Source organism: Sciurus vulgaris (genome assembly GCF_902686455.1).
Source record: "Sciurus vulgaris genome assembly, chromosome: 3".
Classification (NCBI taxonomy): domain Eukaryota; kingdom Metazoa; phylum Chordata; class Mammalia; order Rodentia; family Sciuridae; genus Sciurus; species Sciurus vulgaris.
The window spans coordinates 63,073,112-63,093,661 of NC_136463.1; the positions used below are offsets into that span (position 1 = coordinate 63,073,112).

Genomic DNA, 20,550 nt, shown 5'->3' on the forward strand with positions numbered 1-20,550 from the left:
CAATATAACAGAAAACATGAAGGAATTAAAAGAGCCCAGGCAGCGCAAAGATAACAGGCGCCCAGATCTGGAAATCTATAAGCCTGGTCTTTCTCGACTAGGAACAGACCTAAATCAAGGAGCCCTCTGGGAGTGAGGAATGTAAAGATGAAATTGTTAATGACAAAAATGCTTCTGTTGTTGGAAATGGTACACAACTCATTAAGATGTCTGCAAGGAATTGGATAACCAACAGCAAAATGGTCCTGTAGACCCAGAGAATAATCAAGGACAGGAGACTTTTCCTAGGACTGCTGGACAGGAAGATCGAAGTCTCAGAATTATCAAGAGAACAAAGAAACCAGATTTGCAGATCTATCAGCCTGGACGGCGCTTGCAGATGACTGGTATCAAAGATTCTGCCATCCGGGTGGATGAGGAGGAAGTCCTCAACCAGGTGGAGCAACTGAAAATAGAGGAAGATGAATGCAGGGGAAAAGTTGTGAAAGAGGAAGTTGTGAATAAATCAGACAAAGCTGAGACAGAAAAGAGCCAAAATAGTGACAGAGTAAGGACTGCAAAAGGAGAAAAAGGAAAAAGGATTGAAAAAGGGGAGGGGACAAAGAAAATGAATGATGACCTGGTCCAGGGGAAGCCTGGTTCTGCAAAGCGCTATTCCCGCTCAGACAAACGAAGAAACCGCTATCGCACTTGCAGTACCAGCTCAGCTGGTAGCAACAACAGTACTGAGGGAGTTTGGCCTGATTGATAATGGATGTCGCCGTCGCCGCCAGGATCGGACCAAGGAGAGGCCACGACTGAAGAAGCAAGTATCTATGTCCTCAACTGATTCCTTAGACGATGACAGAATCGATGAGCCTGATGGATTAGGGCTCAGGAGGAGCTCAGAAAAGAAGACACACTTAGAAAGAAACTGGTCTGGCCGTGGGGAGGGTGAGCAGAAAAAGCAATGGTAAAGAAAATCGAGGCACACTTCGCGTCACTTTTGATGCAGAAAACCATGAACAAAGATTCTCCCATGATGAGGTCAGCCAGAGAGGATGTGGATAGGATAAAACCTGACAGAGGTTTGAGCAGTGGGGGCAAAGGTTCTGAGAAGCAGGAGTCTAAAAACCTGAAACAAGAACTTCGGGGTCGTGGTCGTGGCATTTGATCCTGCCTGCCCATACTGCCCTATCTGTCAGTTCAGCAGGTTCTCCAGAGTCCACGCCTTTAGGACCTAGACTTTTATTTGGATCTGGTAGTAAAGGATCTCGGAGTTGGGGACGTGGAGGCACCACCCGCCGACTGTGGGACCCAAACAATCCTGATCAGAAACCTGCTCTAAAGAGCCAGATACCCCAACTGCATTTCTTAGACACTGATGATGAAGTCAGCCCTACATCATGGGACTCACGTCAGGCCCAAGCATCTTACTATAAGTTTCAAAACTCTGATAATCCCTATTATTACCCCCGGGACACCAGGCCCTGCCTCCCAGTATCCCTATACAGGGTATAGCCCTCTGCAGTATCCAGTGGGGCCCTACAAATGGTGTATACCCAGGGCCTTACTACCCAGGCTACCCAACTCCATCAGGACAGTATGTATGTAGCCCTCTCCCTGCCAGCACCATGAGTCCTGAGGAGATAGAGCAGCATGTGAGGAACATGCAGCAACAGGAGCTACATAGGCTTCTCGTGTGGCTGACAACCAGGAACTACAGCTCAGCAATCTGCTCTCCAGGGACCGCATCAGTACTGAAGGCATGGAGAAGATGGCTCAGCTCAGGTATGGTGTGTTCCATCTTGGCTAGAGGGAAATGGGGGTAAGTTGGAGGTATACAGGCTCTCATGACCAAGGAAGGTGGAAACTTTTTAGGTGAGGCCCCTGGAATACTATCTCCCTTCACATTGATTTTTTTTTTTTTTTTTTTTTTTCCCTTTCCTGTGGTGCTGGAGATTGAACCCAGTGTTTCATACATGTTAGATAAGCTCTGTACCCATGCCCCTAATCCCTTCACATTGATTGTTTTTCTCATGTTAAGTTTTGTGATGGAGGGACAGTTGGAAAAAAACAGAGGTTTGTTTCTTATCTTCGAAATGAATACGCTTCCTACATTTTTTTCAAGAAAAAAATTATTTTAGGGGCTGGGGTTGTGGCTTACTGGAAGAGCACTTGCCTAGCATGTGTGAGGCACTGTTTTTGATTCTTGCACTGCATATAAATAAATAAAGTTATGATGTCTGTCTACAACTAAAAATATATTAAAAAAAGAAAAAAACAGCTGGTAGTGATGGGACACACCTGTCATCAACTAGCAACTCAGGAGACTGAGGCAGGAGAATTACAAGTTCAAGGCCAGCCTCAGCAACTTAAGTAGGCCCTAAAGCGACATAGCGAGACTCTGTGTCAAAATAAAAAGGGCTGGGGATGTGGCTCAGTGGTTAAGTGCCTGTGGGTTCAATCCCCAGTACCAAAAAAAAAAAAGAATGAAAACACATCTTTAAGGGAGCATAGAATTTTGAAAAAGAAAGACTATAAAGAAGGCTAAGAAATGAACAACTTATAACTTGCAGTGAAGATTTTACCTCAGTTAAATTTAAGTGAGGACATGTGGGGAAACACTATTTTCTTAGACATAAACTGCCATCGTAAGACATTCTACTCACAGTAACTAATATGAATAGGATACATGATTACATTCGGATTTCTTGCCAAGGGAGTTGGTTAATTTGCAGGAAGCACAAATCTTGGATCTAGCCTTTTTTGTGTTGTTTTTGGAGCTAGAAGTTGTATGTTTTTTATTCCAGAGCTGAACTGCTACAGCTGTATGAGCGTTGTATTCTCTTAGATATCGAGTTCTCTGATACTCAGAATGTGGATCAGATACTGTGGAAGAATGCTTTCTATCAGGTGATTGAGAAGTTCAGGCAACATTCTCAAGGATCCGAACGTTGAGAACCCAGAACAGATACGGAATAGACTCCTGGAACTCTTGGATGAGGTAACCATTATCTTTTTGTCTTCAGAGTAAAGACTTCTCATCCTGTAATGATGGGTTTCACCACCTGAAATACTATGTTTTAGAACAAAACATTGACAAAAAACTTCATGCTTTATTTTGGGTTAGTCCCAACCTGCCCCTGTTACTTGCTTAGAATTCTAACTTTCTGACAAATGGATTTAGTTTTGAGATTGAAAGCTTTCTGAATGCCTTGATCTGAGGCAAGGGGGAGGGGGAGATATATGTATGAGAGAGAGAAGAGTGTGGGGGAGCGGGAAAGGAGTAGTTAGTTCATATCTTCAAAACCATGGAGAACTTTATACTGTGAATTTTATCTTGTGTTCATTTGTGGGCCACTAAATAACCATATGTACCTCCCTTTACATGAGCTGTCTGACCATTGGCAGAACTGAAAAGGTCATTTGCTTCAATTTTCTGGTGGGTAGATTGGATCAGAATAGATTGGTTCAACCATTTCTTGTTTTTTTGTCTTTGTAGGGTAGTGACTTCTTTGATAGTTTGCTTCAGAAGCTACAGGTTACTTACAAGTTCAAACTGGAGGACTACATGGATGGTCTTGCCATTCGCAGCAAGCCATTACGCAAGACAGTAAGCCAGCTTTGTTCTTATTCATTCATTTAATAAGCTTTATCTAGAGCTAGTTATGTGTTAGGCACTATGTTTAGTGTTGAGCATATAAGAATAAAAGATAAGTCCAGTGGGGGAACAGCCAGATGAAACCAACAATTGTAATGTTTCAAAAATTCTATAGTAATGGTATATTTAGAGTAGTGAATGGGCATAGAAGGAAATTGATCTAACTTAGACAGCTGGGATCAAGGAAAGCTTCTCAGGGACTGTCAGGCTGAGTATTTATTTTTGGGGGGTGCTGGGAATTGAACCCAGGGCCTGTGCATGTGAGGCAAGCACTCTACCACCTAAGCTATTTCCCCAACCCCAGGCTGAGTCTTACCACATGACCTGGAGTTTGAAAGGTGGGAGGGGACATTTAGATAGAGGGCACAGTGAGAGAGAACTAGGTATTGTTGGGAAAGTGTAAGAAGTTCAGCATGAGCTGAGCCTGTGGTGGTTCACATGTGTAACCTCAGCTACTTGGGAGGCTGTGGCAGGTATATGGGTAGTTCAAGGCCAAACTGGCATGCATGAGGCTCTGGGTTCAATCCCTAGTAATGTTAAAAACAAAAAAAGTTCTGTATGCTGCTGTATTTTTTCCTGGAGGTTGAACCAAGGATCACTCTACCACCAAGTGACATCCCCAGCCCTTTAGTTATTTTATTTAGAGATGGGGTCAGTCTGAGTTGCCCAGGCTAGCCTCCTACTTGCTATACTTCTGCTTAGCCTCCTAAGTATACTGGGATTACAGGCGTGTGCCACCATGCCAGGTAGCATGTTGCTATTGGTAATGTGGAATGGGGCTGATGTAGGAAGAGAAGCTAATGACGTAGGAAGTGAATAGGTCACAAACTCTTATATGCCATGATGAAGAGTTTGGACTTCATTCTGAAAGCACTGGGAATCACTGATTGTTTTCAGATTTAGAACCAGTCATTTGGCAAACGGTGAGTTGGATAGAAGTTGGGTAAGAGTAGAGGTTGGGGAGTCAGGAAGTAGGCATGGACGAAGGTAGGGGTAGTGGAGGTAGAAAAGATAAGCCAGCCAGATTAGTAAGATAGGGAAAGAAAATTGATTGCTGGTGATTTGGTGTTACTATTACGATTAGAGAGGCATGAGGTATCTAGATCTTTCCCCAGTTTGTGGCCTTAGGGGATGGCTTACAAAGGAAGAGGTCAGTTCAGGTTAAGATATACTCAAGTGAGGTATCTAGCAGGAACTTGAAAATGAGCAAATAAAAATTTGTCTGTTTAGAACTTATGAGAGAGAGAGAGACTGATGATAAAGATTCAGGGGGTCATCAATGTATAGGTGGTGATTGGAGCAGAAGTTGGGATATTGGGAAGGCTGCCCAGAGAGGGGAAATAAAATTTCAGGGGTAGGGATGGGTGACATTTTCAAGTAATAGAGGGTTTTCAAGTTTTAATATTGCTAAAAAACAAACTTGGATTGAATAATTTATCAAGAGTTATTTTAGTTGGAGAGGGTGGACTCCAGGTTGTAGTGAAGAGAAGTGAGACAATAGAGATATTAAGTGGAAAGTAGACCATACTTTTAAGAATCTTGCCTGCTGGTTGAGGTCTAGCACTCCTGTGTTCCCAACAGAGGCTGAGGCAGAGGAGGATTGAGAGTTCAAAGCCATCCTCAGCACTTAGTGAGGCTCTGAGCAACCAGTGAGACCCTGTCTCTAAATAAAATATTAAAAAAGGGCTGGGGCTGTGACTCAGTGTAAGGAAAAAAAAAAAAAAAAAAAAAAGAATCTTGGTTGTGAAGATAAGGAAGGAAGGATGATAGCTGTAAGAGAATTTAAGGTTTTTGTTTTTGTTAGGGGGAGTGTGTGTGTGTGTGTGTGTGTGTGTATGTACATTTGGTTGTACTGGGGATAGAACCCAGAGCCTCCTTCCTGCATGCTAGGCAAATGCTCTGCCACTGAGTTACCTTTTGTTTTTGTTTTTAAAATGAGAGAGACTTGAAGGAGAATTAAGAGATTAATTAGAGAAAAGAGTGTGGTAAATGAAACAGAGACTTTCTCTTATGATTTTATTTGCTGGGATTGGAACCCAGGACCTTGAGCATGCTAGGCAAGCGCCTTGTCACTGAGCTATATATTCCCACCTCAGTCTTGCTCCTTTTTTTATTTTTGAAGGGGCAAAGTACTGGGGATTGAATCTAGGTGTGTTCTAACCACTAAGCTACATCTCCATCCCTTTTTATTTTGAAAATAAATTGCTAAATTTATTGCTAAATTGCTGAGGGTCTTGCTAAGTTGCTGAAGCTGTCCTCCAACTTGTGATCCTCCTGTATGAGCCATGAGAGTCCCTGAGATTATAAGTGTGTGCCACTGTGCCAAGCTTGATGATTTTCTATGATTTTATTCTTTTACTAATCAATGAGTATTTATTGCTCCATGCTCATTGTCATTCTAGGCAGAGACAATTCAATGCAGAACAAGAAAGCCATGATTTCAGTTCTTGGAATTTAGTTTTGGGTTAAATGTAGATGTTAGGTAAGTAATTATCTTGTGGTTAGTTTTGCAAAGGTCGTTTTTGGTGTGTGCTGTAAGGGGGTTAACCTAGTTTGGAGGATTTTGGAGAGCTGAGGAAATCAGTTAAGTTAAAGCTGAAGACCTGAGATTTTAGGCCAGGTGACGGTGTACAGGAGAAGAGGAACATTCTAGGGGAAGGGAACGTATATCTGAATATCCTCAAGTGGGAAAGATGTGGTGTGTTAGTAGGAAAAGATTTGACAGAGGCACAGAATGTGAGTGGACAGTGGTGCTAAAGGGCTCCGACCTCCAGGACTACATACTGGGGATGATGGAAAGACTTTGAAAGAATTGTTTCATATTTTACTCCTCATTGAGATTACAAAGTGGCTGGTAATGGGTGCATAACCAGTTTTTTTTTTTTTTTTTTTTTAAATCAGTTAAATCCCAGGATTCTTGATGTTCCTTCATAGAAAGAATGTGTGAAATAGTCAGGACCTTAAGGGTATGTGACATACACTTTTTTGAGGTGTAATTTGATGCACAATAGTTACTTTTTTTTAGCTAGTTGAGTAAGTTTCCTGAAGGGGTCAGTATCTCCTTCTCAGTGAACCTTTGTTCTTTATTTGGTGATATGTTATATTTGTGTGGGGTGTGGAGTGGATAAAATACTGTGAAGTAGTGTTCTTTTGGGAGATTTTTTGGTTGGGCACATATCTTGGAATTGGTAGAGTCTACTTTGTTGCTTCTCACTGAATGATAAATGCCCAGCCTATCATAAAACATATTTATAGTACTCCACAGACCCTAGCATGTTGTAGATGTTTAGTAAAGGGTAAGTTATTGCTTTTAGGCAAAGGGAACCTAATGGATAACAGTTTGAGGAGGGCTTGGGTTGTGACTCAGTGTAGAGTGCTTGCCTAGCATGTGTGAGGCACTGGGTTTGATTCTTAGCACCACATATAAAGAAATGAATAAAATAAAGGTCTGTCAACATCTAAAAAAAAAAAAACAGCAGTTTGAGGAAAGACTGTAATGATGGCAGGAAAAGAACAGAGTAGACAATTATTTGTTTATGACTTCATATTTTTACATTTATTTCCTTGTTTACCCTATAGAACTTGTATTTTTACTCAGTTGAAGAGACCAAGTCCCAGGTGTCTCAAAGACTTCCTTGAGCTAGGCATGGTGGTGCATGCCTGTAATCCCAGCAACTCAGGAGACTGAGGCAGAAGGATCACAAGTTCAAGGTCAGCCTCAGCAACTTAGTGAGGCCCTGTCTCAAAATAAAAAAAAGACCTGGGATGTGACTCAGTGGTTAGGTACCCCTTGGGTTCAATCCCTAATACCCCCGTTCTCTCCCCGCCCTCCCCCCCCAAAAAAAAATAAAGACTTCTTGATAGCATACCCTGTTAGAGTCACATCACCTGACCCTCATTTCAGGGTGTGTTCTTCCATTTGCCTGGAAGCAAAAAATTATTAAAAAATTATTTTTGGTACTAGGGGTTGAACCCAGGGCCTTGCACATGATGGACAAGCAGTCTACCACTGAGTTATGTCTCCATCCCTTTTTTCATTTTTTATTTTTGAGACAGGGTCTCACTAAGTTGCCCTGTTGGAACTTCTAAGTTTTGTTTCAGTTTTGCAGTACTGGGATTGAATCTAGGGGCACCCTACCACTGAGCCACATCCCCAGCCCATTTTATTTTGTATTATTTTTAAAAAAAATATTTTTAGTTGTAGATGGATACAATACCTTTATTTTATTTATTTATTTTTAAGTGATGCTGAGGATCAAACCCAGTCCTCACATGTGCGAGGCAAGTGATCTACCACTGAGCTACAACCCCAGACCTCTTAAAATTTAATTTTAAAGCTAAGAATGTTTTAAATACAAAAGTAAGAACTGTTCATTGTTGGGGAAATTTTTTTTTTCTTATTATACAGCCCTTACTTTGTATTTTGAGACAAGATATTGCTAAGTTGCTGAGACTGGCCTCGAATTTATGATTTTGTCTCCCAGATAGCTGGGATGAGAGGCATGCATCACTGTGCCCAGCTGACTGGGACTTAAAATAAGAATCACACCTCTCCCTTCTGCCTCTCTGGTTTCTTAGTAAATTTTGTATCACATTGTTGGCTATGTTTTGGTAGTCAAGGCTGGATTGAAAACTTTGTACTTTGTTATGGACTGTTTGTGCATTATCAATGCTTCTCTGTCATTTTGACCCATTCCTATCCTTCAGGGTTGAAGTTAGTGTTTCTCGATTACTCTGCTAACTGATTGTTTTTTCTAAAGGTAAAGTATGCCTTAATCAGTGCCCAGCGATGTATGATTTGCCAAGGAGATATTGCTAGATATCGGGAGCAAGCCAATGATACAGCAAACTACGGGAAAGCACGCAGGTACTTTTACCTCTTAGTTCATTATTTCTGTTCCCTGTGTGGCATTAGGCTAAGCACTATTAAGCAGTGGGGCCACTTGAGCTGCTTCCCATATGGATGTTCTGTAGATTTCCTTTCTGGTCCCTTTAGTCATGCTTTACCTTTCCAGGGCTTCATCTTGCTAATCTACCAGTTTATGCCTTAAGTAGTAGGGCTATCAAGGTGAATTGGTAAAGAGTTGATACAGAGCTAGTATATCTTACTCTTTTTCTATTCTAGTTGGTACCTGAAGGCCCAGCACATTGCTCCCAAGAATGGGCGCCCCTATAACCAGTTGGCTTTGCTGGCAGTGTATACGGTAAGAAATTCTGTGGATGGGGAGTGTTTTGTAGGCAGTTTCTTAAAATGTGAATTTTGATAGGTTCAGCTCCTGAAACTTCAGTTCATCTGTTCACTGGTACCCCTAGAATATCCCCTTCTGCCTTTTATTCTTAAACTCCTTTCATTTCTCTTACTTGAAGAGGTAAGTTTTACATCAGGGATCCCTCACTTCAGTTGACTGCTCTTTATTCAGACACTTGCCACCACTGCACTTAAGTTCCTGAGGGAATGCCCATACTCCAGCCAAACACCACTCTGCTTTTGACCAAAGCTTCTGTTCTGAATCTTGTCTTACCTTGCTTCGCTTCCCTATACTGTTAATGTAGGCTGCTCCTTGGAGAAGGAAGACAAGGTTCCCTTTATCATTTTCTCGAAAGTCCTCATCTGCCTTCTCCTAGATGATCTTATTCCTTTTAACTTTTTACCTAAGACTCCTTCTTAGCAGATACATTGTAAGCAACCAATTATGCCTTTCTTGATTTTACCAATCTCCTCCAAATGTGGCTGTAACAGAGAGAAATTGACCTTGGCAACTGAGAGGGCTCTGGGCAGGAAATTGCACAAAAAAGGGGAAAGGTGGTGGGGGCAGTGGTAGGTACTAAGGTTCATGTATAAGAAGCAGCTCTCATACTTATTATGAAGGAGAAAAGTTTCTTAATACCCAAAAAAGTAATATTTGAATTTCATATTTATGTTCCCCTTTATTCCACAAAGATTCAAAGAAATTCCTGATTCTGTATTGAAATAGTTGATTAACATCGTTTACTGAAATACTTCCTTCAGAATCTGTTGAATCTCCCTCTCCTCTTTCTACCTTTGTCCTATCTCTTTGTGATGGGTATTTGAAATTTTTTTCTACCACTCTTTGCAACGTTGTTTTTCTCTTCCTTTCTCCTCATCCACCTTCTCTTATTTTTCCTTCTTTTTTATTGATGGTCTCTTTATCTAGCTTTTCTTCTTTGTAATAACTGAATGAAATCTTATGTGTCTTGTTAACTAGAAAATATAATTAGCCATTACCTCTACCTAGTTCCCAGGCATTTTCATCACCCTGAAAAAAACTGTGTACTTCAATTACTTTTCATTCCTCCCTGCTCCTAGCCCCTGGCAACCTCTAGTCTGAGTTTTATCTCTATAGATTTACCAATTCTGGATGTTTCATAAAATGTAATCATACAACATGTGACCTTTTGTGTCTATATTTAGCATAAAAATTTCAAAGTTCATCTAAATTGTAGTTAGCATGTGTTAATCATTCTTTTTTTTCTGTTGGTACCAGGGATTCGACCCAGGGGTGTTTAACCACTGAGTCACATCCCCAGCACTTTTTATTTTTATTTTTTTATGGTGCTGGGGATTGAACTCAGGGCCTTGTGCAAGTGAAGCAAGCACTCTACCAACTGAGCTATAGCCCTAGCCCTTATTTTTTTTACTTTGGGACAAAGTCTCACTTAGTTGTTTAGGGCCTCACTAAGTCACTGAGGCTGTCTTCAAACTTGCCATCCTCCTGCTTCGTCCTCCCTAATCACTGAGATTACATGTGTTCCACCATGCCTTGCAATACTTCATTCATTTTTATGACTGAGTAGTATTCCATTGTGTGTATATACCTAGTACATTATGTTTATTAATTCATTATTGATGGATGTCTGTGTTATTTGCACCTTTTAGCCAAGGTGAATAGTGCTGCTGTGATATACAAGTATTTAAGTGCCTATTTTCAGTTTATACCTAGGACTAGCATTGCTGGGTCAAATGCTTATTTTGGGCTTAAATTTTTCTTTTTGAGGAACTGCTAAATTGTTTTCCACAGTAGCTGCGCCATTTCATATTCTCACCAGCAATGGTAAAGGGTTCTAATTTCTCCACATTTTTACCAACAGTTTCTCCCCTCCACCCATTTTTTGGATTATGACCAACCTAATGGAGTGTGAAGTGTTATCTCATTTAATGGGTTGGGTTTTTCTGTACTGGGGACTTTAGAAGAATTTTTTTTTTATTATTAATAGACTTGATTTGGAGTGATGCTTTAAAATTTTTAGGTAAATTGAACAGAAAGTACAATTTCCATATACACCTCAACTCCTTCCTCTCCTCACAGTTTCTGCTACATCTTGCATTGGGGTACATTTGTTAAAATCAGTGAGCCAGTATTGCTACTTGATTTTGACAAGTGTATGATGTCATATGCCCACCATTACAGTATCCTAAAGTATAATTTCACTGCCTTAAAAATAATCTCTATTCCACCCATTCATCCCTCTTCTGAACCTCTGGCAGCCACTCATTATTTTAGTCTGTAGTTTTGCCTTTTCTATAATTTCATGTAGTTGGAATCTTAACAATGGGTAGCCTTTTCGGATTGACTTTTTCCTGGTAGCAATATATACATTTAAGATTCTTTTTGGATTTTGTTTTGTTTGGGGGGTTTTGTTTTGTTTCCCTTAAGGTTCTTTTTGTAGTTTGGTACCTCAGTTTTCTTTATTGCTAATAATATTCCGTTTATGGATGTGTCATAGTTTATCCATTCACCTCTTTGAAGGATGTTTTTTTGCTACCAAGGTTTGCAAGCTTGCTTGCAAGTTTTGGCCAGGCAGGATGTTGCATACCTATAGTCCCAGTGACCTGGGAGACTGAGGTAGGAGGATCACAAGTTTGAGGATAACCTGTGAAACTTAGTGAGACTCTGTCTCAAAATTAAAATAAAAAGGACTGGGGATGTAGCTGAGTGGTAGAGTGCCCCCAGGTTCAGTCCCTGGTACTACAAAACAACACAACCGCCAAGTTTCAGCAGTTGTTCAAAAGCTACTATACATATTTGTGTTGAGGTTTTTGTGTGGAGACAAGTTTTCACATAATGTGGGTAGATAAAAACATATGAGTAAGAGTATGTTTAGCTTTGTAAGAAACCACCAAACTGTATTCCAGAGTGTCTGTACCATTTTGCATTCCTGTGAATAGTGCAGTGAGAGTTCCCGTTGCTCCATATTCTTGTGAGCATTTGGAATAAGCAGTGTTTTTAGATTTTTTTTTTTTAATTCTTTGTTCTTTTGAGTTATACATGACAGTAGAACGTATTTTGACATATACATACATGGAATATAATTTCCCATTTTTTGCAGTTGTACATGATTTGGAGTTACACTGGTCATGTATTCATATATGAACATAGGAATGTTAGATCTGATTCATTCTACCGTCTTTCCCATTCCCATCCTCCTCTCCCACCTCCCAGCCTATTATGAGTCAGCATCTGCATATCAGAAAGAACATTCTTCCTTTGGTTTTTTGGGATTGGTTTATTTCACTTAGCATGATAGTCTCCAGTTTCATCCATTTACTGACAAATGCCATAATTTCATTCTTCTTTATGACTAATATTCCATTGTATATCTTTACCACATTTTATTTATTCATTCATCTGTTGAAGGGTATCTAGGTTGATTCCATAGCTTAGCTGTTGTGCATTGAGCTGCTATAAACGTTGATGTGGCCATGTCACTATAGTAAGTCTTGGGTATGTGCCGAGGAGTGGGATAACTGAGTCAAATGGTGTCCAACCTGAATTTTTGCCATTCTATTAATTATGCAGTAGAATCTAATTTTGGGGAGTGGGGGTGGTACTAGGGATTAAACACAGGGCCTTACACATTCTAGGCACTGAACTAATATCCCCAGCCCCTTAAAATTTTTTTAAATTTTATTTATTTATTCATTGTTTTGGATTGAATCTAGGGCCTGGTACATGCTAGGCAAGTTCTTTATCACTGAACTATATCCCCAGTCCTCTAAAAATTTTATTTAAGACAGGGTCTTGCTAAGTTGCCCACACTGGCCTTGAACTTGTGATCCTCTTGCCTTAGCCTCCCAAGTAACTGCGATTACATTCGTCTGCCACCAGAAGAAACCTCATTGTTTTAATTTGTGATTCCCTAATGAAATAGATGTTGACATCTTTTCATAGGCTTATTTGCTATCTGTATATCTTCTTCAGTAAGGTGTTCAGATTTTTTGCCCATTTTTTTAAGTTGGGTTGTTTATTTTCCTAATGTTCGATTTTAGTAGTTCTGTGGATACTAGTCCATTATCTGATATGTGTTTTACAGTATTTTCTGCCACGGAGTGGTAGAGTTGTTTTAAATTTTAATAAAATCCAATTTACAAGTTTTTTCTTTACACGGATAGTGTTTTTGGTGTTGTATCTAGAAGTCATCACTAAACCCATGCTTATTTAAATTTTTCTTCCATATTCTAGGAATTGTATAATTTTTTATTTTATTAAGGTCTACAAACCATTTTGAGTTGATTTTTGTGAAAAGTATAAGGTCTATGTATAGATTTGTTTTGCTTGTGGATGTCCAGTTGTTCCAGGACCATTTCTCAAAAAGACTGTCTTTTCTCCATTAAATGGCTTTTGCTTCTTTGTCAGTTGACTTTATTTTTATGGTTTTATTTTTGAACTCTCTGTTCTGTTCTTTGAATCCAAGATATCTGTTGTTGGGTCAGCAACATACTGCCTTGGTTACTATTGCTTTAGAGTATATCCTTTTTTTGTGGGGGTGTACTAGGGATTGAATGCAGGGGTGTTTTACCACCGTGCCACATCCCCAGCCCTTTTTTTGTTTTGTTTTGAGTTAGGGTCTCACTGAGTTGCTTAGGACCTTGCTAGTTTGCTGATACTATCCTTGAACTTACCATCCTTTTGCCTCAGCCTTCCAAGTCACTGGGATTATATAGGCATGTCCCACTACATCTGACTTAAGTTTATCTTGAAGTAGGGTAGAGTCAGTCTTCAGCTTTGTTCTTCAATATTGTATTGGATATTATTTTTCCTTTCCATATGAACTTTATTTATTTTGTGGTACTGTGGGTAGAACTCAGGGATGCTTTATCCCTGAGGTTCATCCATATGCCTGTTTTTAAAATTTTGAGACAGAGTCTTGCTAAGTTGCTGAGGTTGTCCTTGAACTTGTGATTCTCCTTCCTCAGCCTCTGTAGACACTGGCATTACAGGCATGTGCCATGACACCCAGTTCACCATGTACACTTTAGAAACAATTAGTTGATATCCCCAAACCTAGGGAGTATAAAGTGATACTACATTGTGATTTTAGTTTGCATTTCTCTAGTGACTAATGATGTGCATCTTTTCATGTACTTATTTGTCACTTGGAGAGTGTCTATTCAAGTCCATTGCTCATTGGAAATAATAAAAAAAAAAATTTAGTAGGTAAAGTATATATAACAAAACATTTTCATTGACTTACTCTTCTTTATCTTTTTTTTTTTTTTTTTTTTTTTTGCAGTGCTAGGAATTGAACTCGGGCATCCTACTTATTATGCAAACACTCTACCACTGAGCTGTATCCTGGTCCCTACACATTTTTATTTATTTATTTTTTTGTGGTGCTGGAGGTCAACCCAGGATCTCGTACATGCTAGCAAACACTCTGCCACTGGGCTACATCCCCAGCCTCCACTTTAAAATGTACTGAGTACATTCATATTCTTGTGCCACCAATCTCTAGAACTCTCTTCAGCTTCCAAAACCACAACTGTATATATATGTTAAACAACAGCTTCTCATTCTCCCACATCTCAGCCCCTGGCAGTCATCTTCCTTTTTTCTGTCTGAGTTTTTCTATTCTAGTTACCTTGTATAAGTGGACTCATACTTATACCGTATTTGTCTTCTTGTAATTGCCTTATTGAACTTAGCAAAAGTCCTCAAGGTTCATCCCTGTAACATGTTAGAATTTCCTCCTTTTTAAAGCGGGGTAGTATTCCTATGTATGTAAATACCACATTTTGTGTAGTAGTACCTTCTGTTATCCCTGAGGGATGTGTTCCTAGATCTCCAGTGGATGGCTGAAACTGCAGACCGTACTGAATCCTTATATGTATGTACCATGTTTTTTCCTGTACATATATGCCTATGTTAAAAGTTTACTTTAGGAGATTAACAGTAGTAACTAATAACAAAATAGAACAATTGCAACAATATGTGTAATAAAAAGAGATTTCACCTTGCTACTTACAGTGAGATGTAATTTAAAATTTCTGAATTATTTATTTCTGGAAAGGGTTACTCTATATTAATTCATCTCTTGTTGGACATTTGGGTTGCTTCTACATTTTGGCTGTTGTGAATAATGCTGTGATAACATGGATGTACAAATTTGTCTTTGAGACCCTGCTTTTAATTATTTTGGCTATGGTCCTAGGAGTAGAATTACTAGATTATATGGTCATTCTTATATTTAATTTTTTGTGGGGAGGGTTACTGGGAATTGAACCCAGGGGTGCTTTATTACTGAGCTACATTCCCACCCCTTTTTATTTTTATTTTGAAACAGAGTCTGACTCTGTTGCCCAGGCTGGCCTTGAACTTGTGATCCTTCTGCCTCAGCCTCCTGAGTCTCTGGGATTACAGGCATGTGCCACCATACCCAGTTCTATTTTCTTTTTCTTGTAATGGGGATTGAACCCAGGGGTCTTAACCACTAAGCTACATCCCCAGTCCAGTTTTTAAAATTTATTTTTATTTTGACACAGGATCTCACTAAGTTGCTTAGGGCCTTGCTAAAATTGCTGAGGCTGGCTTTGAATTTTTCTTTGTCCTGCCTCAGCCTCCCAAGCCACTGAGATTATAAGCATGTGCTACTGTGCCTGGCTATTTTCAATTTTTAAAGAAATAACTATGCTGTTTCCTGTAGCAGCTGCACCATTTGAAATTCCTACCAACAGTGCACAAGGTTTCAATTTCTCTAACACTTAATTATTTTCTGGTTTTTTAATAGTCATTCAAATGAGTGTGAAGTGATACTGAATTTTTTTTTTTTTTAGATGTTGATGAACCTTTATTTTATTCATTTATTTATATGCAGTGCTGAGAATCAAACCCAGTGCCTCACACATGCTAGGCCACCGAGCCACAATCCCAGCCTCTGACTTGTGTTTTTGATTTGCGTTTCCATAATATTGAATTTTGCTATTGTTGAGATAGGGTCTCAGTACGTTGCTCTGGAGAGAGTTCAATATTTCTCTCTCCTCAGTCCTCCCAAGTAGCTGGGACTACACTGTGACTCGAACCCAGGGCCTCAAATATGAGAGGCAAATGCCCTATCCTTGAGCTATGTCCCCAAATCCTAATTATATTATTTTTCCTTATACTATTGTAAAAGGAATTGTTTTCTTAATTTCCTTTTAGATTATTCATTGTGATAGCATGTTAGAAAGACAACTGATTTTTGTGTGTGATCTTATAATTTTGCTGAATTCCCTTAATGTTTTTTTGACATTCTGATTAGAGTATTTTTCTTTGATAGACCTCTGATCCAGATTAGCTCTCCCTTCAAGTTCTTTTTCTGTTTCTCTTCTGTCTTCCTTTTATCCTAGTTATCTATGAATATTTCCTCAACTTTTCTGTAAATCCTCCTGTGAGTCATTTAGTGAATCAGGTATTTATTGAGAATATGCTGTATACAGAACTTTGTGAAGTGACATGAGTGGTAAAATACATGATTTGGTTTTTGCTCTGAAAAAAACCAGTGAGAAGACAAGTGAGGGTGTATAGACAATGATACAAATTAGACTTGTTAAAATATGTAGTTGATTGTTAGCTGTTCCATATTTGGTGTTTCACTAAGAAAAATGTTGCAAATTAAAATAATGGTAGATATTGATTGTAAGTTGTATCTCAATTTCAGAAATGTTTGAAGATGAATAAAATGTTGAGTTGATAAAATACAGTTTGAAATCAAGTGAGTGGTGTAACTAGAGATTAGAATGGATGGAATTATATTAAAAATAACTACTGCTTAACTGACTACAATGGTGGGCCAGATATTCATTAAACTATATGGATTATGAAAAGCTAATCTTTCTAGAAACCTCGTGTGTAAATATCTCCAGTTTGCAAATAAGGAAACCTCTAGAACTTGATTAGTTCTATACCTAATAAATGATAGTACTAGAGATTCAGACTCCGGTGTTTGACCTTAGAAAGTGCACCTTTAAACATGCTAGATGAATACAGATGAAGAGCTTTGAAGAATGGTAACAGAAAATAGTGAAAAAATATATGAAGTAATAGAGTAAAATCTTTTTAATATTCTTCCCCTTTGTTTCAGTTTTTTTTTTTTTTTTTTTCCCTTCTTTATGATCCTTTTTCCTTCCCTCCCACTCCCTTTCTTCCATGTTAGGGATGAACCTTATACATGCGAGGCAAGTTCTTTACCACGGAGTTCTTCAACAACTACTACTCCCCACTCATCTTTTAAATTTTATTTATTTGCATTGATTGGGATTGAACCCAGCTCTTTGTACTTACCAGGCAAGCACTCTACCACTTGACCTACATCCCCAGCTCCCCTCATCTTTTTTTTAAGATGGGGTCTTGCTGTGTTGCTCGGGCTCATCTCCCAATTCCTGGTCTCAGGCAGTCCTCTTCCTTTAGCCTCTAGAGTAGCTGGGACTATGGATGTGTGCCACCATGCCCAGCTTCCTTTACTTTTCATTATTAATTAGTTGTAAAGTGGTCTCGGAGTGTTTATTTGCTGGATTCATTGAATAATACTCATAAAATATTTACCCAAGTATTTACTCAAAAAATTATAACAATGGCACATCTTTAAGTACAACTAAATGTGAGTCAGGTTATCAGCACATCCTAAGAACTGTGTAAACCTGAAGATTCTGTTCCATGTGTGGTATTATTCCCACTTTAAAGGTGAGAATTTGGGAGCTCAAAGATTATTGTGTAACTTTTCCAAAATCTCTAAATCAACTCTTGAATCACTTAGTATTTGAACTTAGGTCTGTCTGGCTCCTAATTTCTTTAGACCATACTGACTCTGATAACAATAGGAAATATGAAGTGAGTTGAACATTCTTTCTCTAAGAACAAAATAAAATTGATATTTATATTTTAAGACAGACAAGACATTTTGTCTTCTTTCTGACTGGGGATTGAACCCAGGCATGTCTTACCATTGAGCTACATCCCTGGTCTTTCTAAAAATTTTTATTTTGAGACTGGGTCTTGCTAAGTTCCTGAGAACCTCAGCCACTTGAGTGGCTGGGATTACACGTGTGTGTCTCCGTGCCCAGCTTTCTTTGTTCTTTTTTCCTTCATATGAGTACTTGGTTCTTGGAGCCCCTCTACACATAAGATATAGTTCTGTGTTGTGCAAGAAGTGACCCCTGATGTAATTTTCATGGTTTCTCCCCTAGATAGCATTCTGATTATCTTACTAGAATTCCCAATAACATGGGGGATAGGCTGAGAGAGAGTGTAGGGTTTCCTGGTTTAGTTGTGTTGTGCTGGCATTGGGAAGAATATTGGTTAACTGAGTGTCTCTGGCCTCTTTGTGCAGAGGAGGAAGCTTGATGCTGTATATTACTACATGCGCAGTTTAGCTGCCAGCAACCCTATCCTTACTGCCAAGGAGAGTCTTATGAGCTTGTTTGAAGAGACCAAACGAAAGGTAAGTGGGGATGTAGAAAGAATCATTCCTTCCTAGGAAAATGCATTTTCCTTTGTGTCTCTTCATTCTCAAGGGAATGACCAGTAATGTCCTTAAATACTTGCATTGAACTGTTCTGGTGGTAATCAGTCAGCCCCTGTACAGAGTGAGAGTTTTCAGAAGCTCTTGGGTGTACTTGTTCCAAAGCATCAAGTTCATAGAATTAATAACTTCTGTGGCAAAGCAAATGGTACTCTGTTACTTCAGTACTGTTTCTTTACTTTTTTTGTAGTTTTTAGGCAACAATGTAGGTGAGGACTCTTAGTAATTGAGTTCCAGGAGTGTCTGAGCTTGTGTGTCTGTCTTCCCTATAGGCAGAACAGATGGAAAAGAAGCAACATGAGGAATTTGAACTGAGTCCTGATCAATGGCGAAAAGGAAAGAAGTCTACTTTCCGGCATGTTGGAGATGACACCACTCGCCTGGAGATCTGGATTCATCCATCCCATTCCCGGTCCACTCAGGGCACTGAGTCTGGGAAGGATTCTGAGCAGGAGAATGGACTGGGCAGCCTGAGTCCCAGTGATGTAAGTTCCTGAGAGTGATGCAGTGAGCAAAACTAGCTCTGTAAGCCCCCCTGGGTTGGGGCACAGTGTGGAGTAGGGCAGAGCTGGGTGGGATCGGGGCAGGCAGCTTACATAACCATGAAGTGTTCTATAGATGCTTCCCACTCATTGCAGAATGCATCAACCACTTGAGGCTCCCTGATGTCTAATTCCTTCCCACTTACACGTTCTTTATTTTTATTGCTTTCTTCTCTCACCACTATGTGGCACTGTATAATTTAGTAAACAGGATTAGAACTTGGTTGATTTCAGTTGGGCATCACTAATGTGATGTGTTAGAATTCTTTGGGAGTTTGTACCCTTTTTTTGGTATTGGGGTTTGAACCCAGGGGTGCTTTGCTGTTGAGTAATTCCCTCAGCCCTTTTTATTTTTAGAACAGGTTGGTTAAATTGCCCATTGGCCTTCAACTTTCATTCCTCCTTTCTCAGCCTCCCATGTACAGGGAATTACAGGCATGTGCCATCATGGCCAGCTGATTTTGTACTTAGTTTTTTCCCTCTTGGTTGACTTTATATTTAGAGAATGAACTGAAGTAGTATGGGTATGTTGGTTAGTCTAGTTTGTGATCAGCTTTTTAGGCTGATCTATCCTTTTATAACTGTGTGTGTGTGTGTGTGTGTGCGCGCGCGCGCACACACACGTGGTACTGGTGATTGAACCCAGGGCCTTGTGCATGCAAGGCAAGCACTCTACCAACTGAACTATATCCCCATTCCTAACCTCTTATAACTCTTGGGCTGGGACTTTTTCCTCAAAGCCAGGAGAAATGACAGTAGGAAATCACAGGCTTGTATAGAAGGTTTCTCCTTTTCGTTTACTCAATAAATAATTATTGAATACTTGCAGTGTACCAGGCATTAAAGATGCAGTGAATAAGATCTCCCCTTGCTCTTAAGGTGAGCATTCTACTGAAGAACACAGAAGAGTGAACACAGGCAGAGTACAGTATAATGAATTTCGTTTTGGGGTACATACTCAATTTTGGGGGAGTTCTTGAGCATGGGACCAAAGCAGCCATTGGTAAATTGAAATGCAAAGAATGAATAGGAATTAGCTAGGGGAGAGGGAAGGGAGACTGGTAAAGCATATCCCAGGCAAAGGAAATAGCATTTGCAAAGACCTGAAGCTAGAAAGAGAGAGCACAAAAGTTCATTGTGCCTTGAGATTAATCCAAGGGAGATGTGAAAAGGACTTGAAGCAAGAAATGGCTTTGGAGATGGAGAGAAGTAAACAGATGTAAGAATTGAACAGATGTGTTAATGAGGTAGATTCCAAAGGACCTGATTGGACTTGGGGAGATCAGGGAGAAAAGAGTTAAGAATAACATAACACTAGGTTTGTAACTTGGAAACTAGATGGATGATGGTCCATTCCCTGAGATAAGGAATAAAGGTAGAGCTGGTCGTAATAGAAAGATGATGAGTTTAATTTTAGACCTGTTGTTTTTGCCATTGATATAGAACCTTGAAGTAGAGATAGTCAGAGGCTAACAGGTATATGAAGTTGAGAGCAGATTAAGCCAGAAATGAAGATTAAAAAAAATTATATATTTATTTCTTAGTTGTTGGTGGACACAATACCTTTAG

The 20,550-nt window shown here is 39.5% G+C and overlaps 2 protein-coding genes across 2 annotated transcripts in view; one reads left to right on the forward strand and one right to left on the reverse strand.

Moving 5' to 3' along the window:
- The window catches only part of HIC1 (HIC ZBTB transcriptional repressor 1), a 242,190-nt gene that overhangs the window by 2,390 nt on the left and 219,250 nt on the right, over positions 1-20,550 (reverse strand). The gene's annotated exons all lie outside the window — the stretch shown is intronic.
- Positions 16-20,550, forward strand: part of SMG6 (SMG6 nonsense mediated mRNA decay factor) — a 234,375-nt gene continuing 213,840 nt past the window's right edge. Inside the window, 17 exon segments of the mRNA XM_079130769.1 lie at positions 16-111; positions 113-204; positions 207-730; positions 732-941; positions 943-996; positions 998-1,145; positions 1,148-1,458; positions 1,460-1,519; positions 1,521-1,674; positions 1,677-1,770; positions 2,793-2,916; positions 2,918-2,986; positions 3,485-3,595; positions 8,404-8,510; positions 8,769-8,847; positions 18,248-18,358; positions 18,712-18,924. Coding sequence (XP_078986895.1) covers positions 17-111; positions 113-204; positions 207-730; positions 732-941; positions 943-996; positions 998-1,145; positions 1,148-1,458; positions 1,460-1,519; positions 1,521-1,674; positions 1,677-1,770; positions 2,793-2,916; positions 2,918-2,986; positions 3,485-3,595; positions 8,404-8,510; positions 8,769-8,847; positions 18,248-18,358; positions 18,712-18,924 — 2,556 coding nt within the window. The 5' untranslated portion in view covers position 16.